A 12,136-nucleotide genomic window follows, 5' to 3' on the forward strand; every position below is an offset into this window, starting at 1 on the left:
TGAGCAGGACACATGTGACAGATCACAGAGTACATGAGACTTTCTGTAGGTGAGTTCTAATGTGCACAGGACAAATGATCGGGGATTTCTCAGCCCTGCAAGTCAGATCCTGTTCGCCGGGCAGGTGACTTGGCCCCGCTCTGCTTCATCTTTATTTTTTCTTCTGTTTAGAAAGGCAGGCCGGCTTCACTCTGTATCTTGATGATATCTATCGTGATGAAAGGCTGATTCGGGTTAGGGATGCTAGGTGCTACCAGAACGGAACGACACATGTAAACAAAATACTAGAAATAACATCTTTGCACAGACCTGATGGGCATTCAGTCTCCTTCTCGGCTGGAGGGAAGAGCTTGCAACAGTCTGCTGAAAAGACTATGGGCTTGCATTTAGGTTATGAGGGAATGGGAAAGGTTCTCCATCCTACTGGAAGTCAAGGAATGTACAAAGCACTTATGTATCACATAGACTGAATCAAGAGACAGATAGAATAACCCCTGGAGTTGGTTTTGGGAATGATCACTAGCATCTGTGACCAAATGCCAGACTGAGACTTATTTTTTGCCAGCTAACAAATTTCATGGTGGTAAACAAATTCCTTGAGTGCCCCATACTGGCAGTGCTACAAACATACAAGGCTCCAGCTCTCAAACCAAAGAATTGTCTACTGTATACACCTGACAGAAAAGACACCAGTTAGATGGGGCAGATTTCCAAAACTAAGGCACAGGTGCAGTCTAGCAAGACAAGCCAGAAAGCTCAGTAAAAAAAGGCCCTTCCCAAAGGGCCTCTTCTCTGGTAGGTGACTTTGGTTGAGCTCCATCAGACAGAGGGATCTCCATTCCCCTCTTCAAACTCCTCCTCAAAGAGCCCAGGATATAGGAAAACTACAAAGTGGTGGCCATCTGAGCTGAGTAATTTCGCTCTTCAGCCACACAAAGAATCACAGAATGGTTGAGGCTGGAAGGGACCTCTAGAGATCATCTGGTCCAACCCCTCTGCTCTAGGAGGCACATGCAGAAGCAGAGGATGGCAAAGAGACAGAGGGATGAAAGTCTTTCCCTTAGCTACCATGGGTGTTTTTGGCTCCCGGAGCACTGTAACACCAGAAGGGCAAGACATGCTCATTTGCATTAAAGCTAATTCCAAGTATCTGCATAAAATTGTAAGGCAAGGGTATCTTAACAGGCTAAAAAACAACTCTGCAAGCTTACATGATCTGAGACACACAGAACCCCCGAGGAAAGAAAGTCCACTCACTATGAGAAAGTCTCATACTGCTAAATGATACGAGCAGGGTAGTCGTGCTCATTTTGATACATTAAGACTTGCAATTAGTTCCATAGAGACTGAGCAAAGAAAGACAGAGGAAAGAACAATCAGAAAGCTTTGATTTAGCTGTCTCAATACTGCTTTCCCATTTAAAAACTCATGTAAAAAAATGCTCTTTGGTTAGATCAGAGCTTGTGAATGGCCAACAAGAACATATAAAACCACTTGCTACCAAGGGTCCATTCTGAGATCAGGATCTACTGAGCTTGGCTTGAATACTGAGCTTGTCAGTGTGCAATGTCAGGGAAATCTCCTTATTTCTGGGAAGGGAAACCTCCCCACAGTTTTACTATTCTAAAAAAAAAAAAAAGAAGAAATTGGGAAACTTTCAAGATTTTTTAGTCTTCAAATACAGATACGAGTTGAGTCTTGGCTGCGTACTTCGCACTGTGATGGCATACAAACATCTGGCTTTGGTATATGATACAGTAGGGGTAAAAAAAACCCATTGACCTGAAAAGCAATTCCTTAGGCATCCAGCAAGTAGATTACTTTGGTGGAGAGAGAAGCCTTGGATCTTGTCTCACTACCGAAGCATTTTTCATAGGATAAAAGTAAGAATATTGGCCAGAAGACAGACAAGGTCCAGTCTTTCTGCTCCACCTCAGTGCTACAAACAACAAGCTACAGTCATGCTCATCCTCCTTGTGCTTCTTCGGATCCTATAAAACTTGCATTTTTGTGCATCGCTAGCCCAGTTTCAGAAGATGTGGTAGGAAGTGTCTTTACTCTGGACAGACATACTGCTACCTTGAGCAGAAACTTCTCAAAAGATAGAAACTTCTGCCGTCACCCCTCAAAAGATGTGTGCCCTGCTTGTCCCCTTTACCAGCAAGCAGGGAGAAGGGAGGAAGGAGAAGTCGAAGAAGGATGAAGAGATTAGGACACCGGCTTGCAGAAAGAAGGGTGGTATAAGCAGAAGAGGCGAAAACAGAAGCTCCAGAAACATTCAGAGCCGCTGTTCTACTTCAACAGGAAAACAGCCTGTACTCTACTTACTGCAATCTGCAGCCCTCCAAGCTCAAGCAACACACGCTAGAGATGTCGCTACTGATGATACAGAAGATGTTTAAAAGAATACAGCATCTCACACGAAGCCCTGAACACAGTTGGAACAATGCAAGCAAGACTGACTCCCATTGCTCAAGGCTGTCAGGATGGGAAAGCAATAAACATTTGGCAATAAAAGAGACCTTCCTTCCCGACATAACTCTTCTCCTGATTTTACAGAATCATCTGGCCTTAAAACCGTCTGCTTTTCCTCTACGCTGCATTTTGCTGCCAATTCTAAGTCTGGCAAGGATGGATCTGCCAACTTCTTGGCTCTCTGTTACAAAAGAGAATATTATAAAGGAGAATTTGTGAGTTAGCTGATTTGTAAACACTACCCCAAGTCACCATGTAAACATGTCACTTATGTTCCTATTATTTCTCTCAAGCAGTTACCTGGCATCTGACATGGGATGCTAGGATTTTCCTTTCCTAAAGATATTACAGCTCGTTCACATGTAAAATAGACCAGCTTCTTTTTGTAGCATAAACCCCCTCTTTAATTAAACAGTACTCACAAAGCATCTTGATAATTAGGATAGCAGAGTCGCGGGCAACATTTTGCATACAAATGAGATCCACAGGTGCACTTGCAATAGTACAGTAGGATACAGTTCAAACGTAGCCAATTAGAGAAACAGAACAGGTAAATAAATAGCAGAAGGCTCTAGGCACATTGCTCATTTGGCATTACTGCTACCGTGCAAGAAACTTTCCAGAGATTGCTGGATAAGATGAATGCCGCAGTCATTATCTGAGCAAAAACAATTAAATGAAACCAAGAAGCATATTAATGGCGTAGGGCTTTGGAGGTTTAAACCCAGATGTTTCTTGTAAAAAAAACCCCATTTTGATATTTTAGGCACTGTATGACCATTAACTCCCAAGCACTTCCTAAGAAAGGAAGCTGGTGGTGCATGAATCACAGCACGTTGTCAAGGACATCTCTTTTCTGGTGTCCACGATGGCAAATGAAATCCTCTTTCCTCTTGGAGATGGCAAACGATCGTCCTCCTCCCTGTGAACTAACACAGACCTGAACATTTTCCTTTAGCAAGGCACATTCTTAGTTTGGAGCTGCAGCATCTATAGCAAAACCCTATTCCTGGCTTATATACGGACTTGTTAGGTTACAGCAGGCAAGAAAATAAACCAGAGCTTCTCACCTGCAAGATGCAAACAACAAACATGACTCCCATTCGCTCTGATGTTCTGGAGAAGCAGTTACATGTAAATACTGCTCCAACTCTGGTTATGTATAAAGGTCTCCTCTTTAAAGTTTCAGCTATATCTCTGCCAGAAAAACAGCAGAGGGAACACTGCCTGCCTGGAAGTGGAAAGACAGACATCAGACTGGAGCATCAATCTTGTTCACAAAATATATTTATTGTTGGTACAGAGTGAGGCATATTTGTCAGTACTTGATAGGAGTAAGGAGCACAACCCAATTATTTCAAGTAAGTAAAGGCCATGTTACGTCTTAAGCGTCGGAGCACTAACACCATTCCAGCAGAAGGCTTAAAGAGAGACTTCATTAAGTTACATTATTTGTGAAATAAATTAAAGCAAAATGTACCTCATTATACATTGAACGGAAAGCTTTAATAAGAGCAATGAACACAGGCTGTACAGTGTGGGGCAGCAGTTGACTCGCTCACCAAGTATTGCCATGTCCTGGCACGCCAAGTGTTACACGTGCGTTTGACAGCGAGAAGTTGTTGAAGAGATTCTACAATGAAATAGCAGCATTTGGAGGATATTTCCCCTTTCTAAGGTCAGTGAAAGGTTCTTTTCTTTTTCTTCCTTCAATCACCAATAAGTGGATTTTCCTACGACTGAACGGTATCTTCGGATGTACGATTTCTGATGTAATAAGATACAGGTCTTGGCTTTTCAAATGGTCACACTGATTGAGCTGTGATGGCTGCTGCTCTTGAAATGGCTCTTCCAGTTCTTCTCTTTATTGGTCTGCCCTGTAAATGGGCTGTCATATCATTCTTGGGAAAAAATGCTCTTCTGCTGAAATTAGAGTTGATGGTCTTGTGCTTGATTTGGGCAATGGCTTTATCCTCCTCTCCCAAGCATGCTCTGCTAAAAGAAAAGGAGGGGAGGGAAGAGAGGCAAAACACTTATTTCAGTAGTTCAAAGTTATTCTAGACACTCCATGAAGTTTACTAACATTTCCATCCTAGTATTAGTAGCATAATATTAATAACAGATAAATTAAAACACAGTAAGAGAGACATTGCCAATACTCATGTCAGTACAGAGATAATTCACTAGGGCAAATGAGGATGTTTGAACACAGCACCTCAACAGGACAGACACTTGGAGGGCTGAAGAGCTGCAGAAACCATTTTTGCTTATCCTTTCTAATGGTATCATGGCTCATAGTCATGCTATGGCTAAAGGAAAATAAAGCATCTGACCTTATGATAAAGATAAATCTCATTGCCAGAATTTACACACCCTAGGGAATTTATCCTGAAGTCACAGCATGCTAAATACCTCCCCTACCTATCTTCTTCCTGTGTTTCGAGCCATAATCAAAATCTCAATGGTCTGGACATGTTGCACTGACCTCATGCTTCATTAATCACTTCCAGTGCACAGCCCGGTCACTAAGAGCTAAAAGTATGGATCTATCAAGTAATCCAAGAATGCTTCCTACTGCAACACTGAAAAAGTCCTGCCAAAAGGTCTTGACTCTATTCAGAGAAGTAGTGGCCTCTGCTATGAAAATTCAGACTTGGAAAGACAGTGTTAGGGGTCTACCAAGACCTTCCTGTTGTCATGTTTGAGAAACAAGAGATCTGTAGAAAGAAGCACGTGTATGGATTCTACATATCTAGATCAGAAAGGAGAAATGGGATCTATTATGACACTGGTAGGCTAGGCCGTAAAAACATGCCGAAGGCTATCTATGTTCATGGAAGGACTAGCAAATTAATCATGGAAACCCATTGATTCTTGACACCAAAATCCTCCCAAAAGGGGATGACAGTAAGAGCAGTTCTGAATTTTTCAGGAAAAAAGTGGTGGGAAGGGCTTTGACAAATTTCAGGGCCCATATCACAAGTAAGCCCAAATTTAAACTTTAAAATCTTGTAAGAAAACTACAGGCAGTTGGTACAAACACTTGAGCAGGACTGGACTGGATGATCTGTAGAGGTCCCTTCCAACCTCAACCATTCTGTGATTCTGTGCCTGTGACTCTGGGCTGTGCTGTCAAAGTCATGAAAATTAGGGCTCAGAAGAACGAAAAGGAATAGGAGGCCATGTACTTCTTTAACCACTTTCTCACAGTATTCTTAAAAATAATCTGAGGTACCGTGCAACTAGATCCAACAGTGTTTCTTCAGGAAAGATGAAGACAAGCACCACAGAATAGGAATCTGAAACGGGGGCAAACGTCCTTGCAACAGCAAACGCTGTTCGGAGGCCACACTAGGGATGTGCCCACTGACAAAATAAGGAGAGTCAGTTTTATGGTCCCCAGGTGCCATTATAAACAAAGGTAAGGGAAACTTTTATTAGTTAACAAAATCTCCAATCTCTGTTTTGACAGCAAGCCCGCAGAGACCTCTCTCAAACTGATGAAGGCCATTTTAACAAGGAGACTGCTTTGCTGCGGTATTATGGAAACTTGCTTGCAGCTATTGCTGGGCTGAATATTAACTTTACTTAAATTTAACACTGCATAAATTAACACAGGAAATTCCCCGAAGAGTTGAAGAAAAACCACCTCCACATTACTTTTCTTTCATTTAACACTGCAAAGGAAGAAACTGCAGGCATTTGCTGATCACGTGCAGACTTCTGACCGCAAGATTTCATCTTCGCACAGGTAGGTGTGTTTCAGGACTTTATTTCTGGGCACATTTTCATTTCTTCTATATTCTTTACCAACTTTTGCAATTTAACATCAACTGTATTTTCATTTCATGTTTTTCACTCATGTTTATTCATGACACCAAAGTAGACATGAAAGCAACATGGTCCGAGCCTTCCTTCAATAGTGATAGCTTAAAGGGTCTCCATAAAAGACAAGGTCTTTTTATTGCATTTCAGTTTCAGCATTACCACCTATGCTAATTTTCCCATTAGGTTGAGATATGATAACGAGTGCTTTACAAAAAAAAAAAAATCAAAACATAAGGAAAAAATACTGAAGGACAAGGCTAAATAAAAGCGTTTCATTCTGACTTGGACACATGATTAAAGACCACTCTCTCCTACAAATTAAAATTATATTATGGTGAGCCTGAAGAAGGTATTTTCAAGCCCAAGCTGCATGCAGAATCTTTCAACCTTAATAAATACAACAGTCTAACAGCAAACTGTACCACACTGCCTTTATTAAGATATACTGCAGTTGTTTTTCTGTATAGGAATTACGAGACTCTGGCAGCAGCATTGCTTCTGTATCCCAGAAAAGATGCGGGTATTTCTACACCGCATTTTCTATATTAGCTGACAGCAAAATAAGTGATAAAAATGCTGGTGGATGGTGTGTATTAGCACACAGTGACTTTTCTGGCTGGAATGGGATCCTTCAAACACTCGGAACAGAAAACTCTAGCATCTTGCCCTTAATGGCTCCATTAAGCAGTTTCTGTCTCCACTTCTATTGTAATACAGTGCAAACATTAATAATACATTTTAATTTATCTCGCTAGCTTCTTAGGACTTTGGGAAAAGATTCGAACTGAAGATACAACAACGTGTCAAACTCTTTGGAATTAACAGCTCTGTGGGCCTTTCTAACAAGGGGAGAAAAGGACAGATAGAGACATGAGATTACAGACAGGATGAGAAATAAGGAGCACACCGAAGAGAGGGTGAGATAATTATAAGCAAGATAGGAAAGAAAGAGGAGTCAATAAATTCAATTTATGAAAAGCACAGAGTGTGCTCAGCCTAAGCACAAGTGCCTAGACTCACCGCCAGGAAATCGGATTAGTTAACTTATTTGGTTTTCAATATCTTGGTCTATTCCCTCTAGCAAATTCTCCTCTCTGTTTGTTCCTCGCAGCCGGCGTCAGTTAACTTTTTCATTTCTGAGTTTGCTATTTACCCCGCTCCGCCGTCGTCCAACCAAGCACACGCACTGGGTAATTTTGCAGCATTTTGTAACAGCGCTGAACAATTATTTCCAAGTAACTGTTTGCCTGGACTTTAGGGCAATCAGCGAGTAAAAATAATTGCAACTACAGCTGCAACACATGAAGGATGAGCTCTAGAGGACTGATGTTCATTATGAAAAACGATCGTTCCCGCTTGCAAATATTTCCATCATAAAAGGCTTCTCCCTTCTCTGTTATCATAAGAGAAACCTCTCTGAATTCCCATCTTGAAACATGTGCAAAAGAGAAGCAGCAGCATTTAGGAAACACTTTTAACTGCCTGACAGGCTTAGTTGAAGATCTTCAACAAATAAGGTGTCTAAAAGGGTTCAAAAACCTTTTGCTCATATTTATGCAATTTTCCCTTCCTGTATCTTCTAAACATGAATTAATTCATCGTCATCTTCAGAAGAGATTCACAGTAGATACAAGGCTTAAGTTATATCTTAAACAGATATAATTAATGTAAACTTTGTAATTGCTTTTAAAATTAATATGGGGTTATAAATATAGTAAATAAATGCTGCAGGTGATGTAAGCCACAATGAAAATCTAATGTCCTTTTTTTAAAATGTCTCAAGAATTTCAATTTTGGAATCCAAAAACAAACAAACAAAAAAGAAAAACAAAACAAAGCCAAACTAAAGGAAGACTTAGAAAAAATAAATGCATACACAAATTTTTACGTATAGCACAGTAGAAAATGAACAAAATTAATTAAAAGGATTACAATTCTTTTGCAAATTCTTTGTTAAGAAAAAAACATAGACTTCATTTGTTTTGGGGAAGGTAAAAAGGGAGATGAGCAAAACTTGCTGGCTGGAGAACTGCTAACAGAACGGCAGCTGGGTGCCACCCTTGGGTGTCTGAGCAGGGCACCTTTCCAAAATTGTTAAAATATCAGTAGAGAAAGTCAGGCTGGGATATGAGGAAAGGTTTTCACGAGCAGGGAGGTCTGGTAGATGGTGGGATCTTTAAGGAAGTGGAGGAGCACAAGAGCTTATCGCCCTAACAAGCACCAAAGCATGGACCAAAGGATGCAATTTGGAAGCGTCAAAGGTGACCTCATTGGCCCTGACGTCTTGTGGCTCCTCTGCAGCACAAGTTTCCCCTCTCAATAACCACATTTAACACTAGAGTGATTTCAGAGCTGTCTTGACAGCCATACAAATTGTTCCCGTCCTGCACGGCTGCACGTTGAGCGAGCGCAGCACGGCCGAGCTGTTCAAAAACTACAAAATTAGTTAAGTAAAGAATTACAATAACATATTAAGTGCCGTAGATTGTGGGAAGAGCACTGGCACTGCCACACAACGTTGTCTCCTCCTACGGTTTGCACAGCAGTAGGTCACGAGCAGCGTTAATTCCAGTTACACCTCCAGGAATATCGGGGCACGGCTGATCCAGCACCACAGCAAAGAAGTCATAGGGAATGCCAAGCTCTTTCTGCCTTTCCTTACAGGCAGAATTAACTCCGTGAATATGATTATCATTACCAAATACTTAGAAGTGCTTGCCGAGCCTTTGCTAAACACATTACAGCATGTGTTTTTACATATTCAAATATTAGTTCATAGACTTTAACAGAAATAAAGCTCAACAGACTTATTTCAGCTCTTTTTATGTGCATTATGCAGATGGCCTATGAGCATGTTTCCCACCGGCTTTTTTAAGAGCACAACTGAGGCCAAATTATGCATCTTGTGTTTGAATCAACACAAGCAGGTAAAAAAAGATTCACGTTTAGTAATTTTAATTTCTTATAATGAAACATATACATATTGCTATCTTCTTTTCTTCTTCTTATGCTGCACTAATAAAGCATAGCAGTTTATAACCTAAAGTTAAAACACACACTGCAGCAAAGGTGACGACAGGAGGGCAAGACCAGGTAAAGAGCAGCATTACATTCTCAGTGTATACAACATTAAAGAAATCAAGACTTCCAACTGGTTGGCAATCTAGCTCGAGCCATCCGTGCATTTACTACTGGAAGTGGTCATATTTATGACGAATAGTATCACTTAGTTTAATCTCCTTGTCTTACTGCTAAAATTGCAGATAGCAGGAAACATCTGCCAACAGCCATAGCTCCTGCACTAAACAACACTTTCCCAAGGGAAGAGATGGAAAGCCTATCATTTAAGTAAATTGAAAGTGGACTCCACCGAGCTCCTGAGAACATACATCCTGGGATACTGTTCTAGCACGAAGAGGCACTAATTGGATAATCCTCTATTCTTCCTCCCTTTTTTACACTATTAATATTTCAGTAGCAATTTTGCTACACCCACCTGTTTGGCATGATTGACACAGTGCAGGTATTGGCTTGCCAGCGCAGAGCAGCGGAGGGTCTCCTGAGCATGCTGCTGATAACACTGCAGGATTTTACCCTGCAGGTCAGCGCAGACTGGATGAGATTCGTATCGCCTAAAGGAAAGAAAACAGAACATTTTAGTTCCCATCTCAAAAAGATTTCAGGAAAGACTTTTTTTCAGGAAGAAGAAAAACTAAATAACAAAAGTTAAAACACCCTAAAGTTACAAAGAAAAGTTGTTCTAAAGTTGTTTGTGTTGTAACCTGGATAACCTCAGCCACGAGCGCTGCAGAAGACTCCAGGTGTCATCCAGGAGCAACACTTGGTTCCAGCTGGAAGAGCAGCTTCCTGCGAGCAACCACCTCTTGCTCAAGTCTGACAACAACCAAGTGTCTGACCTCATTCACTTCCATTTAGACACCACAAGGACACATCAAGTTTCATCACTGCTAAGTCCTATCATACCACCTGGCTATTTACTAAATATTCACAGAATCACAGAAGGGTTGAGGTTGGAAGGGACCTCTGGAGATCATCTAGTCCAAATCCCTGCTAGGGTCACCTAGAGCACATTGCATAGGATCATCTCCAGGGGGGTTTTGAAGATCTCCAGAGGAGGAGACTCCACAGTCTCTCTGGGCAGCCTGGTCCAGTTACTGCTCACGTGTAAGAGCGTGCAGGAACGATCACGTGCTGGGTTCATCTGGAAAATATTAAAAACCTGCTACCATGAACAAATCATGCAATCTACTTCTACTGATCTTCTGATCAGCACTGGTTTTGGAGCATGCTCCTTCCCTCCTGCTGCCCCTCACTTCACTTCCAATCCTGATGCCAGATGTGCAGTTTACTTAGGAATTCCATCTATTTTCCTTACTACATGGATTAATTACTTTTTCCATCTTTTTGGCTGATGCAACATGCTTGTTGCTTTCAAAAGAAGCTATTGGAATGGCAACTTCTCTAGTCCACCCTATAAAAATCTACCCTCTTTTGGACAAAAATGTTGCCATCACACCTACCTATACAACGTTATGCACAGCGACAGCGCCACAGAATTAAAACGGGAATACAGCGCCTTCCTATTTCAAAAGCCAGGTGACTGGAAAAGGGTTTTAGAGATGAAATGTATAATGCACCAGGAAGCTATCTGGACATTGTAAATACCTTCTTAAGGTCTGCACTTCTAGAGGAGACAACTAGATGAGTTAAAACCCTTTATCACCAAAAATAAAATACCTTTTTTTTTTTTAGCAGCAAAAAAAACCAACCCACAAAACTCTACAGAAACAATTTACAGTTCATGTAATTTGAAAACCACCGTTTGCTTTAGGTACATGAAATGTATACTTAATGCCTCTTCCCATTTATCCTGCAAGGAAAGCAGGCAAATAGCTGTTTTAACCTACCTTCCAGCCTATATTATTTTTAGCTCGATAAGGCCATAAAAGGAACGAGACTCATCAGCCAGGGTATTCTCAGATGAATATTCTGCTCCTTCTTATTTTGCTGATGGGCCAAGTCAGATCTATATTTTACTAGAGTATGAAAGTGAACCGCGAAGCACAATACTGTTCCTTGGGGGAATTCACTTCTTGGCAAGCACACAAAATCTAGTACCAAAAAGAAGAGGAATATTAAGTCTTCTTGATTTTACAGTCGATACCTACATAAAACATTTCTCTTCCTCTTTTCATTCATTACCGTACAACTGTGAGTGGCCTAAACCAGAATTTAAATGCAGTCCCATGTGCTTAGGGAAGTTCAAGCTTCTGCAGGCTCTGACGGGCAAGGATTTTCCCTTAATCCCCCCTTTGCTGATATCAGCAAGGATTTCAAAAGGCTGTTTGTTAGGCATCAAAATGCCTGGCTGCCAAATGCCGCCAGCAGCCTGATTGCGTCGGGGTCCAGGACTCTATTAGGATGGAGTAGGAGACAAGATGAAGCTCTGCATATGCTCCTTGTAGACATACAGCTCACAGCTCTGATGGTTTGGGTCCAAGAGACCCAAACTCTGCCCTGGATTGATCATCCCATCCAAGAGAGCGCCCGTTAACAAAACCCGCGCACAATAAACCAAACTTTGCCTTTATTTGCAAGCAATTTTAAAGGCCTTCATAGAGGCAGGTCTTCTATAAACCGTGACGTGAGACGGATATGGACTTCTGTGCACGTACTGCATAAATCCTGCAAATGTGTTCAAAGCCATTTCCGAGGGGGAACCCACTCTAACCCACATTAAGGGGCTTTCTTGATTGCTTGCCCTCCCTGAGCCATGCCATTAGTGACCATTCCAAGTGCACATATTATCCCT

General features: G+C 41.4%; 1 protein-coding gene across 1 annotated transcript in view; it reads right to left on the reverse strand.

Annotated features, from left to right (window-relative positions):
• Nucleotides 1-3,744: 3,744 nt before the first annotated feature.
• Nucleotides 3,745-12,136, reverse strand: part of CHCHD3 (coiled-coil-helix-coiled-coil-helix domain containing 3) — a 135,273-nt gene continuing 126,881 nt past the window's right edge. The window contains exons 7-8 of the mRNA XM_088531810.1: nt 9,800-9,935; nt 3,745-4,467 (exon numbers count right to left, since the gene is read on the reverse strand). Of these exons, the coding sequence (XP_088387936.1) occupies nt 4,444-4,467; nt 9,800-9,935 (160 nt within the window). The 3' untranslated portion in view covers nt 3,745-4,443. The remainder of the gene's footprint in view (nt 4,468-9,799; nt 9,936-12,136) is intronic.

Source organism: Tinamus guttatus, unplaced genomic scaffold (genome assembly GCF_059628265.1).
Source record: "Tinamus guttatus ecotype Peru unplaced genomic scaffold, ASM5962826v1 Tinamus_guttatus_pri_ptg000434l, whole genome shotgun sequence".
NCBI classification, from domain to species: domain Eukaryota; kingdom Metazoa; phylum Chordata; class Aves; order Tinamiformes; family Tinamidae; genus Tinamus; species Tinamus guttatus.